Source organism: Pristiophorus japonicus, chromosome 4 (assembly GCF_044704955.1).
Source record: "Pristiophorus japonicus isolate sPriJap1 chromosome 4, sPriJap1.hap1, whole genome shotgun sequence".
In the NCBI taxonomy this organism is placed as follows: domain Eukaryota; kingdom Metazoa; phylum Chordata; class Chondrichthyes; family Pristiophoridae; genus Pristiophorus; species Pristiophorus japonicus.
The window spans coordinates 112,766,305-112,787,966 of NC_091980.1; the positions used below are offsets into that span (position 1 = coordinate 112,766,305).

The 21,662-nt window shown below is 42.1% G+C and overlaps 1 protein-coding gene across 3 annotated transcripts in view; it reads right to left on the reverse strand.

The window, feature by feature from the left end:
• LOC139263032 (protein phosphatase 3 catalytic subunit alpha-like) overlaps window positions 1-21,662 on the reverse strand; it is a 585,203-nt gene that overhangs the window by 107,905 nt on the left and 455,636 nt on the right. For all 3 annotated transcript variants that reach the window (XM_070878500.1, XM_070878499.1, XM_070878501.1), the window contains one exon: window positions 16,503-16,642. In XM_070878500.1, coding sequence (XP_070734601.1) covers window positions 16,503-16,642 — 140 coding nt within the window. The remainder of the gene's footprint in view (window positions 1-16,502; window positions 16,643-21,662) is intronic.

Here is a 21,662-nt window from a genome sequence, read left to right on the forward strand (position 1 = left end):
GAGTGCATTCTGTAATTAAAGATAGACTGTGATAAATGGGACACATGCACTTGTTTGAGACTATTCAAATTCTTTGTAGCTGTTCAATTTTTAACATTTTTTAATAAAACCACATTGCCCTTCCATGATCAGCACTGAGGCTTCTTGCAGCTTTCTCCCCCTGCCGTCCATCGGGCCCAACGGCAAACGGCTGCCTCAAGTACTGAGGCTTCCTGCAGCTTTCTCCCTCCCTCCTCCTGCCGTCGGTCAGTCCCGACGGTAAACGGCTGCCTGAAAGGCCTGCCTGAAGCACTTTCACACAGGTAGGAACATGGTTTATTTAATCTTTTCTTTGCTTATAAATTTTTATTCAGGTTGGATTTATTTGTGTAATATTTGTATAAGTATAACTAAGGATTTATTGTAGAATGTAATGACTTCCCTTCCCCCCCCCTCCACCTCGTTCCCGACGCCTAATTTGTAACCTGCGTCTGATTTTTTAATGTGTAGACAAGGTTTTTTCAAGCCTACAAAAATCTTCACTTGCTCCATTCTAAGTTAGTTTGGAGTACGTTTTCACTGTGGAAACTTTCAAATCAGGCGTCAGTGGCTGGACACGCCCCCTTTTGAAAAAAAATTCAGTTCCAAAGTGAAACTGTTCTATCTGACTGGAACTGCAGAAAACTTAAATATGGAGAATTCCAATTTCTAAGATACTCCGTTCTCCACCAGTTGCTCCTAAAAATCAGGAAACTTGGGGCCATTGAGTCATATGGAAATAATTGGGAAGCATTACTTAAGGAAACAAAAGCAAAGAACTTGACATTAAATCTGTTGCCAAAAACTTGACATCAGAATAGAAATGAAAGATTTATCCACGTACACCAATGCCCTTAAGAGTCAGTCAAAGAATATATTGATAAACACTGGCTATGAGGATAAAGTCAATAGTTTCCTGTAAAAATCTAAATTCGATAAAGAGACTCCTCTGAGATCAGATATAATCAATCAAAAACCCTGATTGGTCATTGTTAATGTTAGGGTTAGAGTTGAAGGATCTAAGTAAGAGTACTTGTTTCCTACACGCAGTCTACTGTCAATATGGAGAGTAGAGAAAAGAATGAAAACCAATGGGTCACAAGAGAAAAATAAAAATCATTGAATGTCCTTGTAGGTATTTTCAAAGGTTATCTAGATCTTGTGCACACCTGCATAAAGATTTTTTTGTGGTCGCACACCAGCTGCACATTGATGGAGTGGTGACTTTGCAGTTGTCGAACATCCTGGGTGATCTACGAGTGCCTTAATTGCCACCTGATGGCCTTTACCTGTGGGAATCCAGCTGGAGCTGCAAAACCAGGCACCTTCTTATTCTGACTGGCAGCATCACAGACCAAGTTGACATAATTGCCATCCCTGGCAAATAAGCGATAAGTCACCTGTCTTATGCAGTTGGTGCCGCCGACTTTTGGATCCTGAAAATGTCTCCAGATGAACCCTGGAAGGATCAAGAGGCAAAAAAAGTTGAGGGCGGTGGTGACCTCGACAACCATTGGTTAAGTGTGGCCACGAGGTCCAGCTGGCAGCAGGTCTTATTCCAGCAGGCCTCAAATGTCTGCCTAATGCAAGATCCCGAGCCTCCTGAGACGCTGGTGTTTCGACATGTCGAGGAAGCTCATTCTGCACCTGCAGACCCCGTGTGCCGGGTATGGCCTCCTGCGAGCTGCACCTCTCTGCTGCTCCCCTCCTTCCTGTGGAGCTGCACGTCTGTGGGCAGCAGGCTGCTGCTGGTGCAGGTCCTGCTGCGCCTTGGTGCTCCTGGTGCTTGTCATCTTGGTCCTCATGCGACGTCCAAAGTAACACAGCATAAGCAGCACCCATGATAGATGAGAACTCCAAAGTGCAGATCAGACCTTTGAACCACAAGTGTGTAAAGTAACCTCTCAGCACAAGCACTGTGAACAAACTCTTTCAGGCAAGCAGGTACGAAAGCAACTGGGAGTACTCAGTACTTATTGGCATATTTCCTCGCATGGCTTCAGCCTCCTCAATTGCTGCTTTCTTCTCACCTTGCTTTCACTGGCAAGTTCCAGGAAGTTAAACTCCAAAACCCACCTTAATATCGCTGGAAATGACTTACTGATATATTGAAATCGACAACCCGCCTTTCCCAAGAGCCTGAGACTCTGCTGCTTGGGTGACTTATCACCACCTGTATCATAGACTGGAGGTTTAGGCAGGAGGATCAGCTCACTGAATTTGTGATTTTCCCAATTTTCTGGCCATACACCAATGTTCAGAAAATTGTGAATGCCGTAGTTCGTGGGCTGATCTCCATGCTTGATCCTCCGATCTGTGCTCCAGGTGAGTTAGCCTCAAAATGGGAGCAATTTTAAGGCCATTAAAATTATTGTGGTTAAGTATCCAGAAAATGCTGCAGCCTGTTATGTATCCTTTTTTTTCTTTTCGTGGTAAATCCAGCCCTTCCCTATGTCACACATTATTCCCATCCAAAAGTGTAAGCGGGTGTCCTGCTCCCAGAGATACTTTAATGTTGCTCTGAACCCTGCTGCTAGGAAACAGAAAGAAAGTCTTGCATTTATATGGCACCTTTCACAACCACCTGACGTCTGAAAGCACTTTACAGCCAGTGAAGTATTTTTGGTATTAGTCACTGTTGTAATGTAGGAAATGCGGCAGCCAATTTGCGCACAAGCAAGCTCCCACAAACAGCAATGTGATAATGACCAGATAATTTTTTTTTTGTTATGTTGATTGAGGGATAAATATTAGCCAGGACCCCTGCTCTTCTTCGAAGTAGTGCCATGGGATCTTTTATGTTCACTTGAGAGAGCAGACGGGACCTCGGTTTAATGTCTCAGCCAAAAGACTCCACTTCCGACAGCGCAGTGCTCCCTCAGCACTGCACTGGAGTGTTAGCCTAGATTTTTGTGCTCAAGTTCCTAGAGTGGGACTTGAACCCACAACCGTTTGACTGAGAAGCAAGAGTGCTACCCACTGAGCCACAGCTGACACAAAAGGGCCAAAATTGCCTCTTTCCATAAGGCCTCTTAACACCGGAAAATGGCCACCATGCTGCAGAATGCAATGGCCGCTGACTTTTCGTGTAATGGCCGCCATTATTAAAATTCCACTCCTGTGTTATCCTGGCAGTGACCCTTCCCCCCCCCCCCTCCCTGCTACCGCTCTGCTGCTGCCAATCTGTGTTAAGTGCATCATCACAGTGCGCACCGCCGGTTTCGCTCAAAAGGCAGCCTCAACACTCAAAACAGGTTGCATGTGCCCCGTTTTGGGCGGGGAGCAATTTCAGCCCCAAAGTCTTGATTCGTGAGAATATCAAAAAAGTCACTGCTCCCACGGTACTAGAAATTTAATCCTGAAAATGTTCATCTCCAGAATATATAGTAACTCCATCCTGAAGACTTAAGTTTCACTAAACTATTGAGGACTTTTTTGGTTGAATACATTTCAATATTAAATAATGATTATTCTAAATTGAGGAACAACACTAATTCCTTGGGAGGAGAGATTCGACCTGATGTCAAAAAGTTTAATTCATAATTGAGCTTCAAAAAAAAAATGCTGAGGCACCCTCTCACTCATTTAGAATACGACTTAGAAGTTTCATCATCGTCAAGAAAGGATAACTGGGAATATGGAAGTTACTGATTCAATTGATCTTGGAAACTGGAAAAAGATAGATTAATGTGGCAGGAATGACCGGTATACTCTTTCTGAGTCTTAGTTAGTTATGAGAATGAGAACTTTGATAAAATGCTGGAAAATCTACCTAATAAACTGAATTAACAACCTAGCCCTGAGAGTATTAGGTGTTAATTAATGTCTGTGGTTTGATTGATCATAAAGAAAATCAAAAGAGGAACCCTGACAGTGTTTGTCAAAAGGTATAATTTAGATGATATATTTTTCATGTACTTCAAAAATCTGGAGCTCTCATCTTGCCCGTTTAGTTGCAGAGACAAATTCTTGATGAAAGATAAAACCTTGAGTATCTGACAGCATTGTGTCAGAACCTAGTTGAAAGTAAAATGCCACTTTGAATTTCTGAAAATCTGAGATGTTACGGGAAAGGAAGGCGGCTCAGACAGAACCAAGTTTATCAGGTAATGGCCAACACAGGTTCAGTTTTTAACCAATTCTGAGAAAGAAATTGTCGCTCTGTGAAGCAAAGAACAATTCCCAGTTGGTTGGAGTACTTGTGACATTGTCTGCTGAGGCAGCAGAACCCCATAGGAAAGCCAAAGCAATGCTTACTTAGTCAGGAAATTCATCATCATTATCGTCAACAACGACTTGCAATTATATAGCACCTTTAACACAGCAAAACTGTGTTAAAAACTATGTACTTCACAGAAGCATAATCAGATAAAAACATTTATCAAATCAAAGAAGGAAATAATAGGAATGCTGACCAAAAGCTTGGTAAAAGGGTGGGTTTTAAGGAGGGTCTTAAAGGAGGAGATGTAACGGTTTATGGAGCAAATTCCATAGGGTCTAGATGGCTAAAGGCACGGCTGCCAATAGTGGGGCGAAGAGAGGGTGGAGGATGCACAAGAGGCCAGAGTTGGAGGAACATAGAGTTCTGAGAGAGTTATAGGGCTGAAGGAGGTTAGAGATAGGGAGGGGCGAGATCATGAATGACCTTAAACACAAGGTTGAACATTATAAATTAGAGGTGTTGGGGGACCAGTCGTCAGTAAGGACAGTAATGATAATTAATCAGGACTTAATGCAGAGTTATGGATGAGCTGAAGTTTATGGAGCATGAAGAATGGGATGTCGGCCAGGAGAGCATTGGAATAGTCCAGTCTGGAAGTGATAAAAACATGGATGAGGGTTTGAGTAACAGATTAACGGAGGCAGAGGAAGAAGTGAGTGATGATACTGAGGTGGAAGTAGATAGTCTTTGTGATGGAGAGGATATGGGATTGGAAGTTTAGCTTAGGGTGGAATAGGGTGTCGAGATTGAAAACAATCTGGTTCAATCCGGAGATAGTAGCTGGGGAGGGAGATGAAATTCATGGCGAGAGTATGGAGTTTCCTACAAATTCTCTTTATCTCACAGTCAGTAGATTGATTCACAGATTGGGTATTTTCCTGAAGTTAAAAATAGAAATACTGTAATGAAAGTGGTTAAATTCCATAATACGACATAGAGAGACCATACTTCAAAAGGACTTCATTGGCTGTAAAGTGCTTTCGGATGTCCTGAGGTCATGAAATGCATTATATGAATGCAAGTCTTTCATTCCTTTCAAATGTTTATTTATGAAAACTAAAAATCAATGGCCTTAATTATTATTATATATTCCATACCGATGCCTGAATTTTTATCTTTTACTTTTGGTAAAAAGAGGTCAGGATGCACAGCAGGTTGGTAGGCAAAATCTACCAGGTTGTTGGTGATTGCTGGATCAGGCAGGGAGTAACCGTTCACAATGTGATGAAAGACAGAGAACTAAGAAAGTGTGTGAGGAGAAGCTCAGGTCACTGGTGAACAGAAAGTGGGGAGTCAGAGGCTGGGAGGAAGCAGAGAATGGTGGACTTGGGTTACACTGTTCGAACTGGAAGTGGATGCTGAGGTGTGGAAGTAGGGGAAGGATGTATATTTTGAGTGAAAGTATTCAGAGCGAAGTTTTTAAAACAATTCTACCCAGACAATGAAGCAAGTCATTTTTTGATTGGCTCCTAGCAAATAAGTTAATGCTTTCCTTACCAAACATAGCTGGATAAATTAACACTACTATTGACTATATAAACAGCTCTGTGAACAATGGTGGTCTTAGAATTCTCAGTACAAACAAGAAATGACATCTGCTATAAGCATCCTATCTCTGTCAGTTTGTTTGTCTCTCTCAGCCAGTTTCATGGGGCGATTGTAACCCTACGGTCCTTGCAGAAACCAGTTAGGTGGCCATTTAAAATCATCCAGATTACTTATCTTGATTTTAACCTCATCTTCGAAGCAGGCGGCAAGGAGATCCACCCAAAACTGGTGGGGTGCTTCTTCACTTGACCAATATGTCGAGGAACCAACTAGAGAGCTGGCCATCCTAGATTGGGTGATGTGTAATGAGAAGGGTCTAATTAGCAATCTTGTTGTACGAGGCCCCTTGGGGAAGAGTGACCATAATATGGTAGAATTCTTTATTAAGATGGAGAGTGACACAGTTAATTCAGAAACTAGGGTCCTGAACTTAAGGAAAGCTAACTTTGACGGCATGAGGCGTGAATTGGCTAGAATAGACTGGCAAATGATACTTAAAGGGTTGACGGTGGATAGGCAATGGCAAACATTTAAAGATCACGTGGATGAACTTCAGCAATTGTACATCCCTGGCTGGAGTAAAAATAAAACAGGGAAGGTGGCTCAACAAGGGAAAATAAGGATAGTGTTAGATCCAAGGAAGAGGCATAGAAATAGGTCCAAAAAAGCAGCAAACCTGAGGACTGGGAGAAATTTAGAACTCAGCAGAGGAGGACAAAGGGTTTGATTAGAAGGGGGAAAATAGAGTATGAGAGGAAGCTTGCCGGGAACATAAAAACTGACTGCAAAAGCTTTTATAAATATGTGAAGAGAAAAAGATTAGTGAAGGCAAACGTAGGTCCCTTGCAGTCGGACTCAGGTAAATTTATAATGGGGAACAAAGAAATGGCAGACCAATTGAACAAATACTTCGGTTCTGTCTTCACTAAGGAAGACACAAATAACCTTCCGGATGTACTAGGGGACCGAGGGTCTAGAGAGAAGGAGGAACTGAAGGATATCCTTATTAGCGGGAAATTGTGTTGGGGAAATTGATGGGATTGAAGGCCGATAAATCCCCGGGGCCTGATAGTCTGCATCCCAGAGTACTTAAGGAAGTGGCCCTAGAAATAGTGGATGCATTGGTGATCATTTTCCAACAGTCTATCAACTCGGATCAGTTCCTATGGACTGGAGGGTAGCTAATGTAACACCACTTTTTTAAAAAAGGAGGGAGAGAGAAAACGAGTAATTATAGACCGGTTAGCCTGACATCAATAGTGAGGAAAATGTTGGAATCAATCATTAAGGATGAAATAGCAGTGCATTTGGAAAGCAGAGACAGGATTGGTCCAAGTCAGCATGGATTTATGAAGCGGAAATCATGCTTGACAAATCTTCTGGAATTTTTTTGAGGATGTAACTAGTAGAGTGGACAAGGGAGAACCAGTGGATGTGGTGTATTTAGACTTACAAAAGGCCTTTGATAAGGTCCCACATAAGAGATTGGTGTGCAAAATCAAAGTACATTATATTGGGGATAATGTACTGGCGTGGATAGAGAATTGGTTGGCAGACAGGAAGCAGTGAGTCGGGATAAACGGGTCCTTTTCGGAATGGGAGGCAGTGACTAGTGGAGTGCCACAGGGCTCAGTGCTGGGACCCCAGCTCTTTTCAATATACATTAATGATTTGGATGAAGGAATTGAATGTAATATCTCCAAGTTTGCAGATGACACTAAACTGGGTGGCGGTGTGAGCTGTGAGGAGGATGCTAAGAGGCTGCAGTGTGATTTGGACAGGTTAGGTGAGTGGGCAAATGCATGGCAGATGCAGTATAATGTGGATAAGCATGAGGTTATCCACTTTGGGAGCAAAAACACGAAGGCAGAATATTATCTGAATGGCGGCAGATCAGGAAAAGGAGAGGTGCAACGAGACCTGGGTGTCATGGTTCATCAGTCATTGAAAGTTGACATGCAGGTACAACAGGCGGTGAAGAAGGCAAATGGCATGTTAGACCACATAGCTAGGGGATTTGAGTATAGGAGCAGGGAGGTCTTACTGCAATTGTACAGGGCCTTGGTAAGGCCTCACCTGGAATATTGTGTTCAGTTTTGGTCTCCGAATCTGAGGAAGGACATTCTTGCTATTGAGGGAGTGCAGCGAAGGTTCACCAGACTGATTCCAGGGATGGCTGGACTGACGTATGAGGAGAGACGGGATCAACTGGACCTTTATACATTGGAGTTTAGAAGGATGAGAGGGGATCTCATAAAAACGTATAAGATTCCAACAGGACGGGACAGGTTAGATGTGGGAAGAACGCTCCCGATGTTGGGGAAGTCCAGAACCAGGGACACAATCTTAGGATAAGGGGTAGGCCATTTAGGACTGAGATGAGGAGAAAGTTCTTCACTCAGAGAGTTGTTAACCTGTGGAATTCCCTGCCGCAGAGAGTTATTGATGCCAGTTCATTGGATATATTCAAGAGGGAGTTAGATATGGCCCTTACGGCTAAAGGGATTGAGGGGTATGGAGAGAAAGCAGGAAAGGGGTACTGAGGTGAATGATCAGCCATGATCTTATTGAATGGTGGTGCAGGCTCGAAGGGCCGAATGGCCTACTCTTGCACCTATTTTCTATGTTTCTATGTTTCACATATGCAGGTCAGATCCCGATGGCGTGATGGGGACCCGATTGCAATTTCAAGATCTGCTCCCAAAGAAGATGAAAAAGGTAATTTTTTTTTCTTTTATTTTGTGGGGCAAGGAGTCTCACAGGGAAAGCTTAGGCCTCCCCTGCCCTGTAAACCCACTTCCCGAACACAAGAGCCCTGCAAAACACCCCCAGAACCCAATCCTGTTATCTTGTGTTGGCAGGTGGCATCCGGGCCACATGATCTCCTGCCACCTCCTGCTTGTGGGAAGTCAGCTAACAGGATTTAAATGAGGCCCAGGAGTTAAAATAGCCATGGCCCCAATTTTGGAGCAGCGGGTGAGTTTCCAATTAACCACTACTCACCTGCCCAAAACTTATATTCGGACTTCTGTGTCTGAAGTAAAAAAAAAATAAGCAATTGAAAATAGTTTACTTGCCAAATGTTATGATGAATAATGTTGTAAAATTCATGCTCCATTTGTTGTGACAAAATTTTATAGGCAGGTTTAATCATGTTGCTGTGAGATGTGTACTTTTTTATGCCTTCATTATGTTATATATCTTATTTTCAACATCAGAACTTTTTAGTTACTGACATTTTTGAGTAATTTGATTGGTTCAGTCCCTGCATTTTACTGGTAAGCTTTCCGCACTAATCATAGTCAAGAGTTCTGAATTATTTGCGAGTGAAATTTAAATAATGTATATATTTTAAGTGATCTGCCTAGTAATTCAATTATAAATAAATATTACTATATTCTCGAAGGGTTAAAGGGTGTATCATCAACAGTGTTTTCCAATCACTAAATTAATGCATGAGCTAACTAAGCTTAGGCAGCAAGACTAATTGTCACACTTCTCACAAATCTGCAACTGTGGCCTTTTTGCAAGTTTAACTGTTATTTTCTGTCCAATATTATACAATAGTTTCTAATAACGAATCTTACATATAAAAATAGAACAACAACCTGGATATCTTTGCCCTTGGGCATCTTTGTCCTCCAGACATTATGAAAGTAGGTTATAGTAGCAATATTATACACAATTAGAAATGACAAACCTCACCTAGTGTGAAATAAAGCAAGACAAATGAGCCTGAAAATCACGGAGGAATTGTTTAAAATTCCATAGAAAGTCGGGGGGAATAGCAAGAAAGATTGACATGTAACCTTTTTAGTTAGTTACATCCAGTTACAAATTAGTAGAGTATTCAGTCATAAATCACATGACACATTTCATCTAGTTTGGGTAAAATTTAAATATTCTTGTACTTTTATACAATATCGTGCTGCACAGCTGTTGTGCACAGTGCAGCACTACACTACTCAAGTGCCCGATATATTATTCTGAAACAACAAAAGTCACTTCCACTACTAAATGTTATTCTGGAGGAATATATTTAAACAGCAGACTATAATAGGGGGTACATTTTGAAAACTCTGCTCGTGATACAGGTTCTTTCTCAGCAAGAGCACAGATCAGAGGATTGGGCATGAAAGTCAGTGTGCTCAATTCTTCATGCTCCCAATTTTCTGGTCATTCATTTTAAGAATGTACCCTTATATTCCCAGAACCTACATACAAGGTATTTTTAAGTATAACAATCCTTCCGAGGTTGAAGAACATGTAAACATACTATCAGAAAAATATATGCTCCACTCTTCAACCTCAGTGAGAAGAATATGGGTCAGTTACTTTGTTTGCATATTGAGTGTAGGCAACAGGTGAGTCATTCCATATAATGGCACATAATTTGTTGCACCAGATTTACATGCAATATCCTAGCTACCAGTCTTTTATGTCATCAGTAAAGTATAGCTATATGCAGGCAAATAGTAAGTTTAATAGAAAGTGTTTTAAGACCCAAAGAAATTCTGAGTCCAGATTTTATAGTCTGAAAATTTCTTAATATGATGTTTATGTTTACAGATAGGTAAGCCACAAATATATAAAATTCACACTGAGTGTGTAGATTAAAAAATAATTTGGTGAACCAAAATCCATCTTAGAATAAGGCAGAGGAGAGCTCCATAGAAATTAACAGAAAAACACTAGCTTAAAACAGCTCGTGTGTTTTACAACAGTAGTGCCTTTGATAATAAAACCATATCAGGGTATAAAAAGAGAACGAGTATGTTACACATTCCCCTACACGTGTTTTTCCTTTAATTAGAGAAGAGGGCTAGAAACTCGTTATAGCCAAGAAATGGACAGTGTTTAGACTAAAAATGGTAAAGTAATGCCAATTAAAAATCATCTCGGCTGGACGCAAAATTCGTCCTCACTCCTCATTAAAACGATTGCAGTCATGATTCTCAAAACCCAAGCTCATTGGCGTTACACTGAAATGATGGACCAATATCGGGGGCAAACTAAATGCAAGTACTGATTGCCACAGGCTTTTTTCACTACTTAAAGGGGAGGTACATTGATGCTGCAGCACCTCATTCTCAGGATTAATAAGTATACAACTGCCTCAACAATAATAAGGAGGAGGACAAGCAGAAGAAACACTTATTTACAAAACCTGATGGCAGATTGCCGCTCCAGGGAGAGAGCCCGGAGGTTTTCCATGAAGCTTTGGAGACACTGGTTTTAGCAGTCCTGTACCCACCAACTGGCAGGAGGCCCTCACCACAATTCTGCTGGACTATGTAGAGGGAGGTCGCACACCATGTCACAGGCAACACTGTGGACCCCAGGACCCACACCCAGTGAAAGAAGTTTAATGAGCTCACACAAGTGGTCAGGGTGAGCGAAGGCTTCAACAAATGCTACATACCACCATCTGTGCCACGAGTTTCTCACACATCTCAATACACCACACCCCCAGCACTCACCCACCAACAATCTCTACTTAGCAACACTCACCCACATCTCACACCTTGCAAACAATGACAGCTGTTCGGCTATGGCAGGCACAAGGGTCATTAGTTATTAGAATTCATGTGTGATATATTTATAAATAAAGTTATTAATTGTGCTTGGAATATTTTGTGGTCTCTCTCATTTCACCTTTGCGCCAGGAGATTGGCGTGAGACAGGGATGGAGATGTATTGAGCTACGTGTATCTGGGGTTTAATTCAGGCGAATCGGACTCTGATGAGCTGGTCACAGACAGCCTGTCCGGAAGGCCGATTGTTCCCGCTGTCTCGATTCCCTCCATCATAGATCCTGGAGGACAAGATCCACTGTCAGTACAGCCGCCATGACTTTTAGCAAGTGTTGTAGGTTAGAGGTTTTCAGAAAGAATTATGGAGTTTTGACTTGCCACAACACTCACTGATACCAAAGAACCTTGAACTGAATAAAGAAAACGCTTCCAGTAGCAGGAAGTAGCACACAGCCACTCAAACTCCAAAAACCTGTCAAGGCCAAGTGATTGGTGATGGTCCCTTTAAATAGCGTCGCTGTACATCACCTGAAGCTATCATTGTTTTCTCCAGCCAGTAAGTTCATTGGTTGAAACGAAGTTGGGAGATCGGGCGCCAAGTGAGTGTTGGACATCACAATCTCTGTGATGGTGAGACCCCCGGTGATCACATTCAGTGGCAGCACTACTGGAATATAGTGTGCGGTGCTGGAACCTGCATCAGGTGGGATTAGAGCTTTCAACGGCAACGGGTGGCACAAACCATACAAATTTCTCCCTCTGTATGTTTGCCTCAGTATCAGCCCATGGCAATCAACATCACAAGAATATAAGAACATAAGAAATAGGAGCAGGATTAGGCCATTTGGCCCATCGAGCCTGCTCCGCCATTCAATAAGAACATGGCTGATCTGATCGTGGACTCAGTTCCACTTCCCTGCCTGCTCCCCATAACCCTTTACTCCCTTATCGCTCAAAGATCTGCCTATCTCCGCCTTAAATATATTCAATGAGCCAGCCTCCACAGCTCTCTGGGGCAGAGAATTCCATAGATTTACAACCCTTTGAGAGAAGAAATTCCTCCTCATCTCAGTTTTAAATGGGCGGCCCCTTATTCTGAGACTATGTTCCCTAGTTTTAGTTTCCCCTATGAGTGGAAATATCCTTTCTGCATCCACCTTGTCAAGTCCCCTCATTATCTTATATGTTTCAATAAGATCACCTCTCAGTCCTCTGAACTCCAATGTGTATAGGCCCAACCTACTCAACCTATCTTCATAAGTCAATCCCCTCATCTTTGGAATCAACCGAGTGAACCTTCTCTGAATAGCCCCCTTGCAATAAAGGCCAACATTCCATTTGCCTTTCTGATTACTTGCTGCACCTGCATACTAACTTTTTGTGTTTCATGCACAAGGACCCCCGGGTCCCTCTGTACTGCAACACTTGCCAATTTTTTTCCATTTAAATTGTAATTTGCTTTTCTATTTTTTTTATCAAAGTGGATAACCTCACATTTTCCCACATTATACTCCATCTGCCAGATTATTGCCCACTCACTTAGCCTGTCTAGATCCCTTTGCAGATTTTTTGTGTCCTCCTCACAATTTGCTTTCCCACCCATCTTTGTATCATCAGCAAACTTGGTTACATTACACTCGGTCCCTTCGTCCAAGTTATTAATATAGATTGTAAATAGTTGAGGCCCCAGCACCGATCCCCGTGGCACCCCATTAGTCATTGTTTGGCAACCGGAAAATGACCCATTCAGCTCAACTCTCTATTTTGTTCATTAGAAGCACCTGGGTTTTGTATTTGAAGTTGTTTAGCGATTACGGATATTTAGATGCATAGAAATTTAAGTAGCATTGTGCCAGGTTAGAAAAGGGCCCAAATTTCCCCAACCCCCTTTTAAGGTGCACTAACCCGAGATGCGGCAACTTTGTGTGCTGGAAATGGTGCCGAAAAAATGTGCCCCCATCCTGGCCGCTCTGCCGAGTGTCCCGGGTCCTGGCATGGTGTATGTAGTGGAGTAGGGGGGGGCGGACCTACAGCCCAGCACCGATAACAGTGCCGGTCTGCGCGCATGCGCAGTGGAGTCTGCGCGCATGCTCCTCGCCCGCCCAACGCGTCCTGCAGGCTGTGAGCAGGACCCAGTGCTCGTCGCCCTATCCCTGGCTGAAGGGTCTCCTGCATCGGCCGGGGCAGGCCCACTGTGGATCTCTCTCTCCCTGCTTCACCGATGCCGCTGTGGATCTCTCTTCCCTACCCCGCCTTCACCGATGCCGCGTTCAGCCACTCCCTCCCTGTTAAAAGATGCCATGTTCAGTCTCTCCCTCCTTCCCCGTTCACAGATGACGCGTTGAGCCGAGCCTCCCAGTGTGCATCTTGCCGCCCCTGTCCCAGGCCGAATGGCCTCCCGCACAGGCCGGCCACTGCTGAGTTTAGTTGAAGGTAGGATTTACTTCAGTTCTTTATTTGTTAATTGAATTATTTACTTCAGTTCTTTATTTTTTTATTGAATGCTTATTACTTTTTGTGCTGTGTTTAGTGCTTTGTAAGTCTTGGTGCTTTAAATGTACTAACCTGCGCTGATTTCTAAATTCTCTGCAAGGGTTTTCTGTGCGGCTACAAGTGGCCACATACGCTGGCCTAAGTTAGTTTGGAGCAACTATTAGCTATCCAAACTGGCTTAAATAGCCAAAATGGCTGGTAATGCCCCCTTTTGAAAAAAAAACAAAAACAAATTCTAACTAACTCACTTACACTGGTGCAAATTAAATGTGCAGAATGGGGATTTTTAAGATACTCCAGAAAATTCAAGTTGCTCCAAAAAAAACAGAGCAACTCCTGGGGAAATTTGGGCTCATGGTTTTTTTCAAAAATATTGGATTTATTCCAAATAGTCGTGTATTTACTTGAAGATGCATTAATGCCCTTGATATCTTAAAATATGCCATTGGTGCTTAATCCATTGCCAATCTGTACATAAGAAAGAGTAAGTTCTCGAGCCTGCTCCATCATTCAATAAAATCATGGTTGATCTTCTACCTCAACTTCACTTGCCTGCCCGATCCCCATATCTCTTGATTTCCTTAGCGTCCAAAAATTTATCGATCTCTGTCTTGAATATATTCAATGACTGAGCATCCACAGCCCTCTGGGGTAGAGAATTCCAAAGATTCACAACCCTCTGAATGAAGAAATTTCCCCTCATCTAAGTCCTAAATGGCTGATCTGTTATCCTGAGACTATGACCCCTGGTTTTAGATTCATCAACCAGAGGAGGCAACCTCCTAACATCTACCCAGTCAAGCTGTCTAAGAATTTTATACATTTCAATGAGATCACCTCTCATTCTTCTAAACTCCAGAGAATATAGGCTCATTGTCCTCAATCGCTCATGATCTGTGATGTTCTTGTTGCATGATAATTATTTGTAATTAATTTGACTGTCGGTTACCATTTAAAGGTTCCTTTTTTTATCTAGACAATAATATTGATGTCAAAGTTGGGAAACCATTCTCTTCAGTTTATGATTAATAGGATGGAATTTTGCATTTTAGGGTTTTTTAAGTTGTTGGATTATAAATATATTGTTATATTTTATTTTGAACCCAATTATTATTTATGGTGCAATGATTTCCAGTTTCAAATGTACGATAGTTTCTTAACCTTGTAATAATGCTGCTTTTACATTTCTATTTCGTCAGGATTCTTTCTAATTTCCACCCACGTGTGCTATTTCAGAATGTTTTAATGTAATAAATCACAGCCTTGTGACAAAATAGCTTAAGATTTGTTTTGAGCTATTATAATACACTTACAAAGAGACCAATAGGCTGGCAGTCAGTAGGCATGTTACATTAAAGGTGAATTTCCAAGGGAAATGCATTTAACGTAAAAATTTGCTTTACTAAAATTGTGAGATTGATTGTTTTGACACTGCAATACCAGGTGTGGCAGTAGTGAATACTGAAATGAATTCAGTTGAGAGAGAATATTCAAGTTCAGAATGGGGGAAACTGTGAAATCATGCACAACAAATGTCGAAAGATTTCCTCTAAACCACCAGCTCAATCAGGTAACTGCAAAAACGTAATTTTACAATGCCATGCAGAAGCGCTTTTCGGGTATGTTTCTATCACTTTCTCTTCTGCCATTGAATTATTTTACAAATCATTCAGAAAGAGAGAGTGGGTTTTCTGACTTGTTAGTTGCATTCCTGGGGATATCAAATTGTTACTTAAAGCCCTTTGAAAAGTTTCAATACTCAAAAGACACTAAGTTTCAAAAACATCACAAAATTTGAACCCCCTTGTTCCTTATGATGAGAGTTGGCGATGCAACAGATTAAAAGATTTTCTGTTACAAACCAACTGAGGTAATTTTAGTTGGAGCAGTCAGAAAATTGTGGGCAATGGCCATTTGAACTTCTAATTTGTATTGTCGATCGGCAAGGCTGTCTGCCAGCAATACAGCCTTGTTAAAGTGCCCCAAATATGTTACATGACTTCTTTTATAAAGAAACATGTTTTAACATAATTATACAAGAACAAAAACTATCCAAATTATGACTTCAAAAATATATAAATGTACTTGATTAGTTATTCCCAACTTGAAGAAGCATAAGAACTTCCTTTCCACAGTTATGTCATCACCATGGTCTTAATATCTTTTCTACCCGCGTCCCCCACCCCGCCCGCCCCGGCCCCACCCCCCACACACACACTCCTTGGGTATTCTGTACCATCTCATTAGATTCCCCATGTCACATTGCATTCTTAGTCAAGTGGATAGGCAAGTGACCTATTCTCGGGTCTCCGTCAATGGCACTCTCAAACTAGCAACGAGAGGACCAAAAAAAGTGTCTCATTCTTCCTCCTTCTAAAGAAGTGCATTCACTTACCCCAATTCACCTAATTGGAATTCTCATTAAGAACATGTACCTTTAACTCTGGGATATACCAACAAGCTGCCTCCGAGCTAACATGAAACAGCTTTAAAAGAAGAAAATAGTAGAATAGACTCAAAATGGTCTCTGGTATCATCTGGACCCTTACAAAAATTGTATATAAGAGTTAATGGCCTTACACCTCACTCCTAATAATTGCTCAAGTACAATTGTCCTTTGTAATTAGTTTAAAAATGTCATGTTCACATAGCAATTCAGTCAATGAAGTGTAAACTTAAGGACTTACCTATAAAAATAAGAGCAGCCTCTCACTGTATTATTACTGAAATATTCCTGTGTCTTTTCATTTCCAAAGTCTTCCAAGGGATCTGACCATAAGAGATCACACATAGGACCAAATGCTGGTGGCTCTTTAAATCTGTCTAACTGTGAAAAGAAACACATTGTATTGGCATCCTGCTGTACTTCATGGGGGAAAAACATCCAATTCCAAGGTTTGCACATTAGACAGACAAACTAAACAAAATCTGCTTGGTTCTCTTCCTAATTATATGTAATGTATACATAATATTTTTTCCAATTCTAGAATCCATGAAAATTAAACAACTTGCATTTATAGAGAAGCTTTCATGTGGTGCTTCATGGAAGGATAAGAGGAAAAATAGATACTAAGCCAATGAAACATAGATATAGAAACATAGAAAATACGTGCAGGAGTAGGCCATTCAGCCCTTCAAGCCTGTACCACCATTCAATAAGATTATGGCTGATCATTCACCTCAGTACCCCTTTCCTGCTTTCTCCCCATACCCCTTGATCCCTTTAGCTATAAGGGCCATATCTAACTCCCTCTTGAATATATCCAATGAACTGGCATCTACAACTCTCTGTGGCAGGGAATTCCACAGGTTAACAACTCTCTGGGTGAAGAAGTTTCTTCTCATCTCAGTCGTAATTAGCTTACTCCTTATCCTTTGACTATGTCCCCTGGTTCTGGACTTCCCCAACATCGGGAACATTCCTCCTGCATCTAACCTGTCCAGTCCCATCAGAATTTTATATGTTTCTATGAGATCCCCTCTCATCCTTCTAAACTCCAGTGAATACAGGCCCAGTCGATCCAGTCTCTCCTCATATGTCAGTCTTGCCATCCCGGGAATCAGTCTGGTGAACCTTCACTGCACTCCCTCAATAGCAAGAACGTCCTTCCTCAGATTAGGAGACCAAAACTGAACACAATATTCCAGGTGAGGTCTCACTAAGGCCCTGTATAACTGCAGTAAGACCTCCCTGCTCCTATACTCAAATCCCCTAGCTATGAAGGCCAATATACCATTTGCCTTCTTCACTGCCTGCTGAACCTGCATGCCAACTTTCAATGACTGATGTACCATGACACCCAGGTCTCGCTGCACCTCCCCTTTTCCTAATCTGCTGCTATTCAGAAAATATTCTGCCTTCGTGTTTTTTGCCACCAAAGTGGATAACCTCACATTTATAATCCACATTATACTGCATCTGCCACACGTTTGCCCACTCACCTAACCTATCCAAGTCACCCTGCAGCCTTTTAACGTCCTCCTCACAGCTCACACTGCCACCTAGCTTAGTGTCATCTGCAAACTTGGGAGATATTACACTCAATTCCCTCATCCAAATCATTAATGCATATTGTAAATAGCTGGGGTCCCAGCACTGAGCCCTGTGGTACCCTACCAGTCACTGCCTGCCATTCTGAAAAGGACCCACTTATCCCAACTCTCTGCTTCCTGTCTGCCAACCAGTTCTCTATCCACGTCAGTACATTACTCCCAATGCGATGTGCTTTAATTCTGCAAACCAATCTCTTGTGTGGGACCTTGTCAAAAGCCTTTTGAAAGTCCAAATACACCACATCCACTCGTTCTCCCTTGTCCACTCTACCAATTACATCCTCAAAAAATTCTGGAAGATTTGTCAAGCAGGATTTCCCTTTCATAAATCAGTGACTTGGACCGATCCCGTCACTGCTTTCCAAATGTGTTGCTATTTTATCTTTAATAAATGATTCCAAAATTTTCCTCACTACTGAGGGAGGAGTTAAACTAATATGGCAGGGGGATGGTAACCAATGCAGGGAGACAGAGGGAAACAAAAAGGAGACAAAAGCAAAAGACAGAAAGGAGATGAGTAAAAGTGAGGGCAGAGAAACCCAAGGCAAAAAACAAAAAGGGCCAAACTAAAAATCATGGTTTAAAAACTAGGATTAAAACACTCTACCTAAATGCACGCAGCATTCGAAATAAAGTAAATGAGTTGACGGCACAAATCATTACAAATGGGTATGATTTGCTGGCCATTACAGAAACATGGTTGCAGGGTGGCCAAGACTGGGAATTAAACATACAGGGATATCTGACGATTCAGAAAGATAGACAAGAAGGGAAAGGAGTAGGGGTAGCTCTGTTAATAAAGGATGATATCAGGGCAGTTGTGAGAGACGATATTAGCTCTAATGAACAAATTGTTGAATCATTGTGGGTGGAGATTAGAGATAGTCAGGGGAAAAAGTCACTGGTGGGCGTAGTTTATAGGCCCCCAAATAATAACTTCACGGTGGGGCGGGCAATAATCAAGGGAATAATGGAGGCATGTGAAAAAGGAACGGCAGTAGTCATGGGGGATTTTAACCTACATATCGATTGGTCAACTCAAATCGCACGGTGTAGCCTGGAGGAGGAATTCATAGAATGCATATGGGATTGTTTCTTAGAACAGTATGTAACAGAACCTACAAGGGAGCAAGCTATCTTAGATCTGGTCCTATGTAATGAGACAGGAAAAATAAACAATCTCCAAGTAAAAGATCCTCTCGGAATGAGTGATCACAGTATGGTTGAATTTGTAATACAGATTGAGGGTGAGGAAGTTGTGTCAGAATCGAGCGTACTATGCTTAAACAAAGGAGACTACAGCGGGATGAGGGCAGAGTTGGCTAAAGTAGACTGGAAACACAGACTAAACGGTGGCACAATTGAGGTACAGTGGAGGACTTTTAAGGAGCTCTTTCATAGTGCGCAACAAAAATATATTCCAGTGAAAAAGAAGGGCGGTAAGAGAAGGAATAACCAGCCGTGGATAACCAAGGAAATAAAGGAGAGTATCAAATCAAAGACCAATGCGTATAAGATGGCCAAAGTTAGTGGGAAACTAGAAGATTGGGAAAATTTTAAACAACAGCAAAGAATAACTAAAAAAGCAATAAAGAAAGGAAAGATAAATTACGAAGGTAAACTTGCGCAAAGCATAAAAACAGATAGTAAAAGCTTTTACAGATATATAAAACGGAAAAGAGTGACTAAAATAAATGTTGGTCCCTTAGAAGATAAGAAGGGGGATTTAATAATGGGAAATGTGGAAATGGCTGAGACGTTAAACAAATATTTTGCTTCGGTCTTCACAGTGGAAGACACAAAAACCATGCCAAAAATTGCTGGTCACAGGAATGTGGGAAGGGAGGACCTTGAGACAATCACTATCACTAGGGGGGTAGTGCTGGACAGGCAAATGGGACTCAAGGTAGACAAGTCCCCTGGTCCTGATGAAATGTATCCCAGGGTATTAAAAGAGATGGCAGAAGTTATAGCAGATGCATTCATTATAATCTACCAAAATTCTCTGGACTCTGGGGAGGTACCAGCGGATTGGAAAGCAGCTAATGTAACGCCTCTGTTTAAAAAAGGGGGCAGACAAAAGGCAGGTAACTATAGGCCGGTTAATTTAACATCTGTAGTGGGGAAAATGTTTGAAACTATCATTAAGGTAGAAATAGCGGGACATCTAGATAGGAATAGTGCAATCAAGCAGGCGCAGCATGGATTCATGAAGGGGAAATCATGTTTAACCAATTTACTAGAATTCTTTGAGGATATAACGAGCATGGTGGATAGAGATGTACCGAAGGATGTGGTGTATTAGATTTCCAAAAGGCATTCGATAAGGTGCTAAACAAAAGGTTACTGCAGAAGATAGAGGTACGCGGAGTCAGAGGAAATGTATTAGCATGGATAGAAAATTGGCTGGCGAACAGAAAGCAGAGAGTCAGGATAAATGGGTCCTTTTCGGGTTGGAAATCAGTGGTTAGTGGTGTGCCACAGGGATCGGTGCTGGGACCACAACTGTTTACAATATACATAGATGACCTGGAAGAGGGGACAGAGTGCAGTGTAACAAAATTTGCAGATGACACAAAGATTAGTGGGAAAGCGGGTTGTGTAGAGGACACAGAGAGGCTGCAAAGAGATTTAGATAGGTTAAGCGAATGGGCTAAGGTTTGACAGATGGAAAACAATGTCGGAAAGTGTGAGGTCATCCACCTTGGGAAAAAAAAAAAACAGTAAAAGGGATTATTATTTGAATGGGGAGAAATTACAACATGCTGAGGTGCAGAGGGACCTGGGGGTCCTTGTGCATGAATCCCAAAAAGTTAGTTTGCAGGTGCAGCAGGTAATCAGGAAGGCGAATGGAATGTTGGCCTTCATTGCGAGAGGAGGAGTACAAAAGCAGGGAGGTCCTGCTGCAACTGTATAGGGTATTGGTGAGGCCGCACTGGGAGTACTGTGTGCAGTTTTGGTCACCTTACTTAAGGAAGGATATACTGGCTTTGGAGGCGGGTACAGAGACGATTCACTAGGCTGATTCCGGAGATGAGGGGGTTACCTTATGATGATAGATTGAGTAGACCGGGTCTTTACTCGTTGGAGTTCAGAAGGATGAGGGGTGATCTTATAGAAACATTTAAAATCATGAAAGGGATAGACAAGATAGAGGCAGAGAGGTTGTTTCCACTGGTAGGGGAGACTAGAACTTGGGGGCACAGCCTCAAAATACCGGGGAGCCAATTTAAAACCGAGTTGAGAAGGAATTTCTTTTCCCAGAGGGTTGTGAATCTGTGGAATTCTCTGCCCAAGGAAGTAGTTGAGGCTAGCTCATTGAAGGTATTCAAGTCACAGATAGATAGGTTTTAAACCAATAAGGGAATTAAGGGTTACGGGGAGAGGGCGGGTAAGTGGAGCTGAGTCCACGGCCAGATCAGCCATGATCTTAGTGAATGGCGGAGCAGGCTCGAGGGGCTAGATGGCCTACTCCTGTTCCTAATTCTTGTGTTCTTATGTTCTTATGATGTCAGGCTAACCGGTCTATAATTACCCGTTTTCTCTCTCCATCCTTTCTTAAAAAGTGGTGTTACATTAGCTACCCTCCAGTCCATAGGAATCGATGCAGAGTCGATAGACTTTTGGAAAATGATCACCAATGCATCCACTATTTCTAGGGCTACCTCCTTAAGTACTCTGGGATGCAGACTATCAGGCCCCGGGGATTTATCGGCCTTCAATCCCATCAATTTCTCTAACACAATTTCCCGCCTATTAAGGATTTCCTTCAGTTCCTCCTTCTCACTAGACCC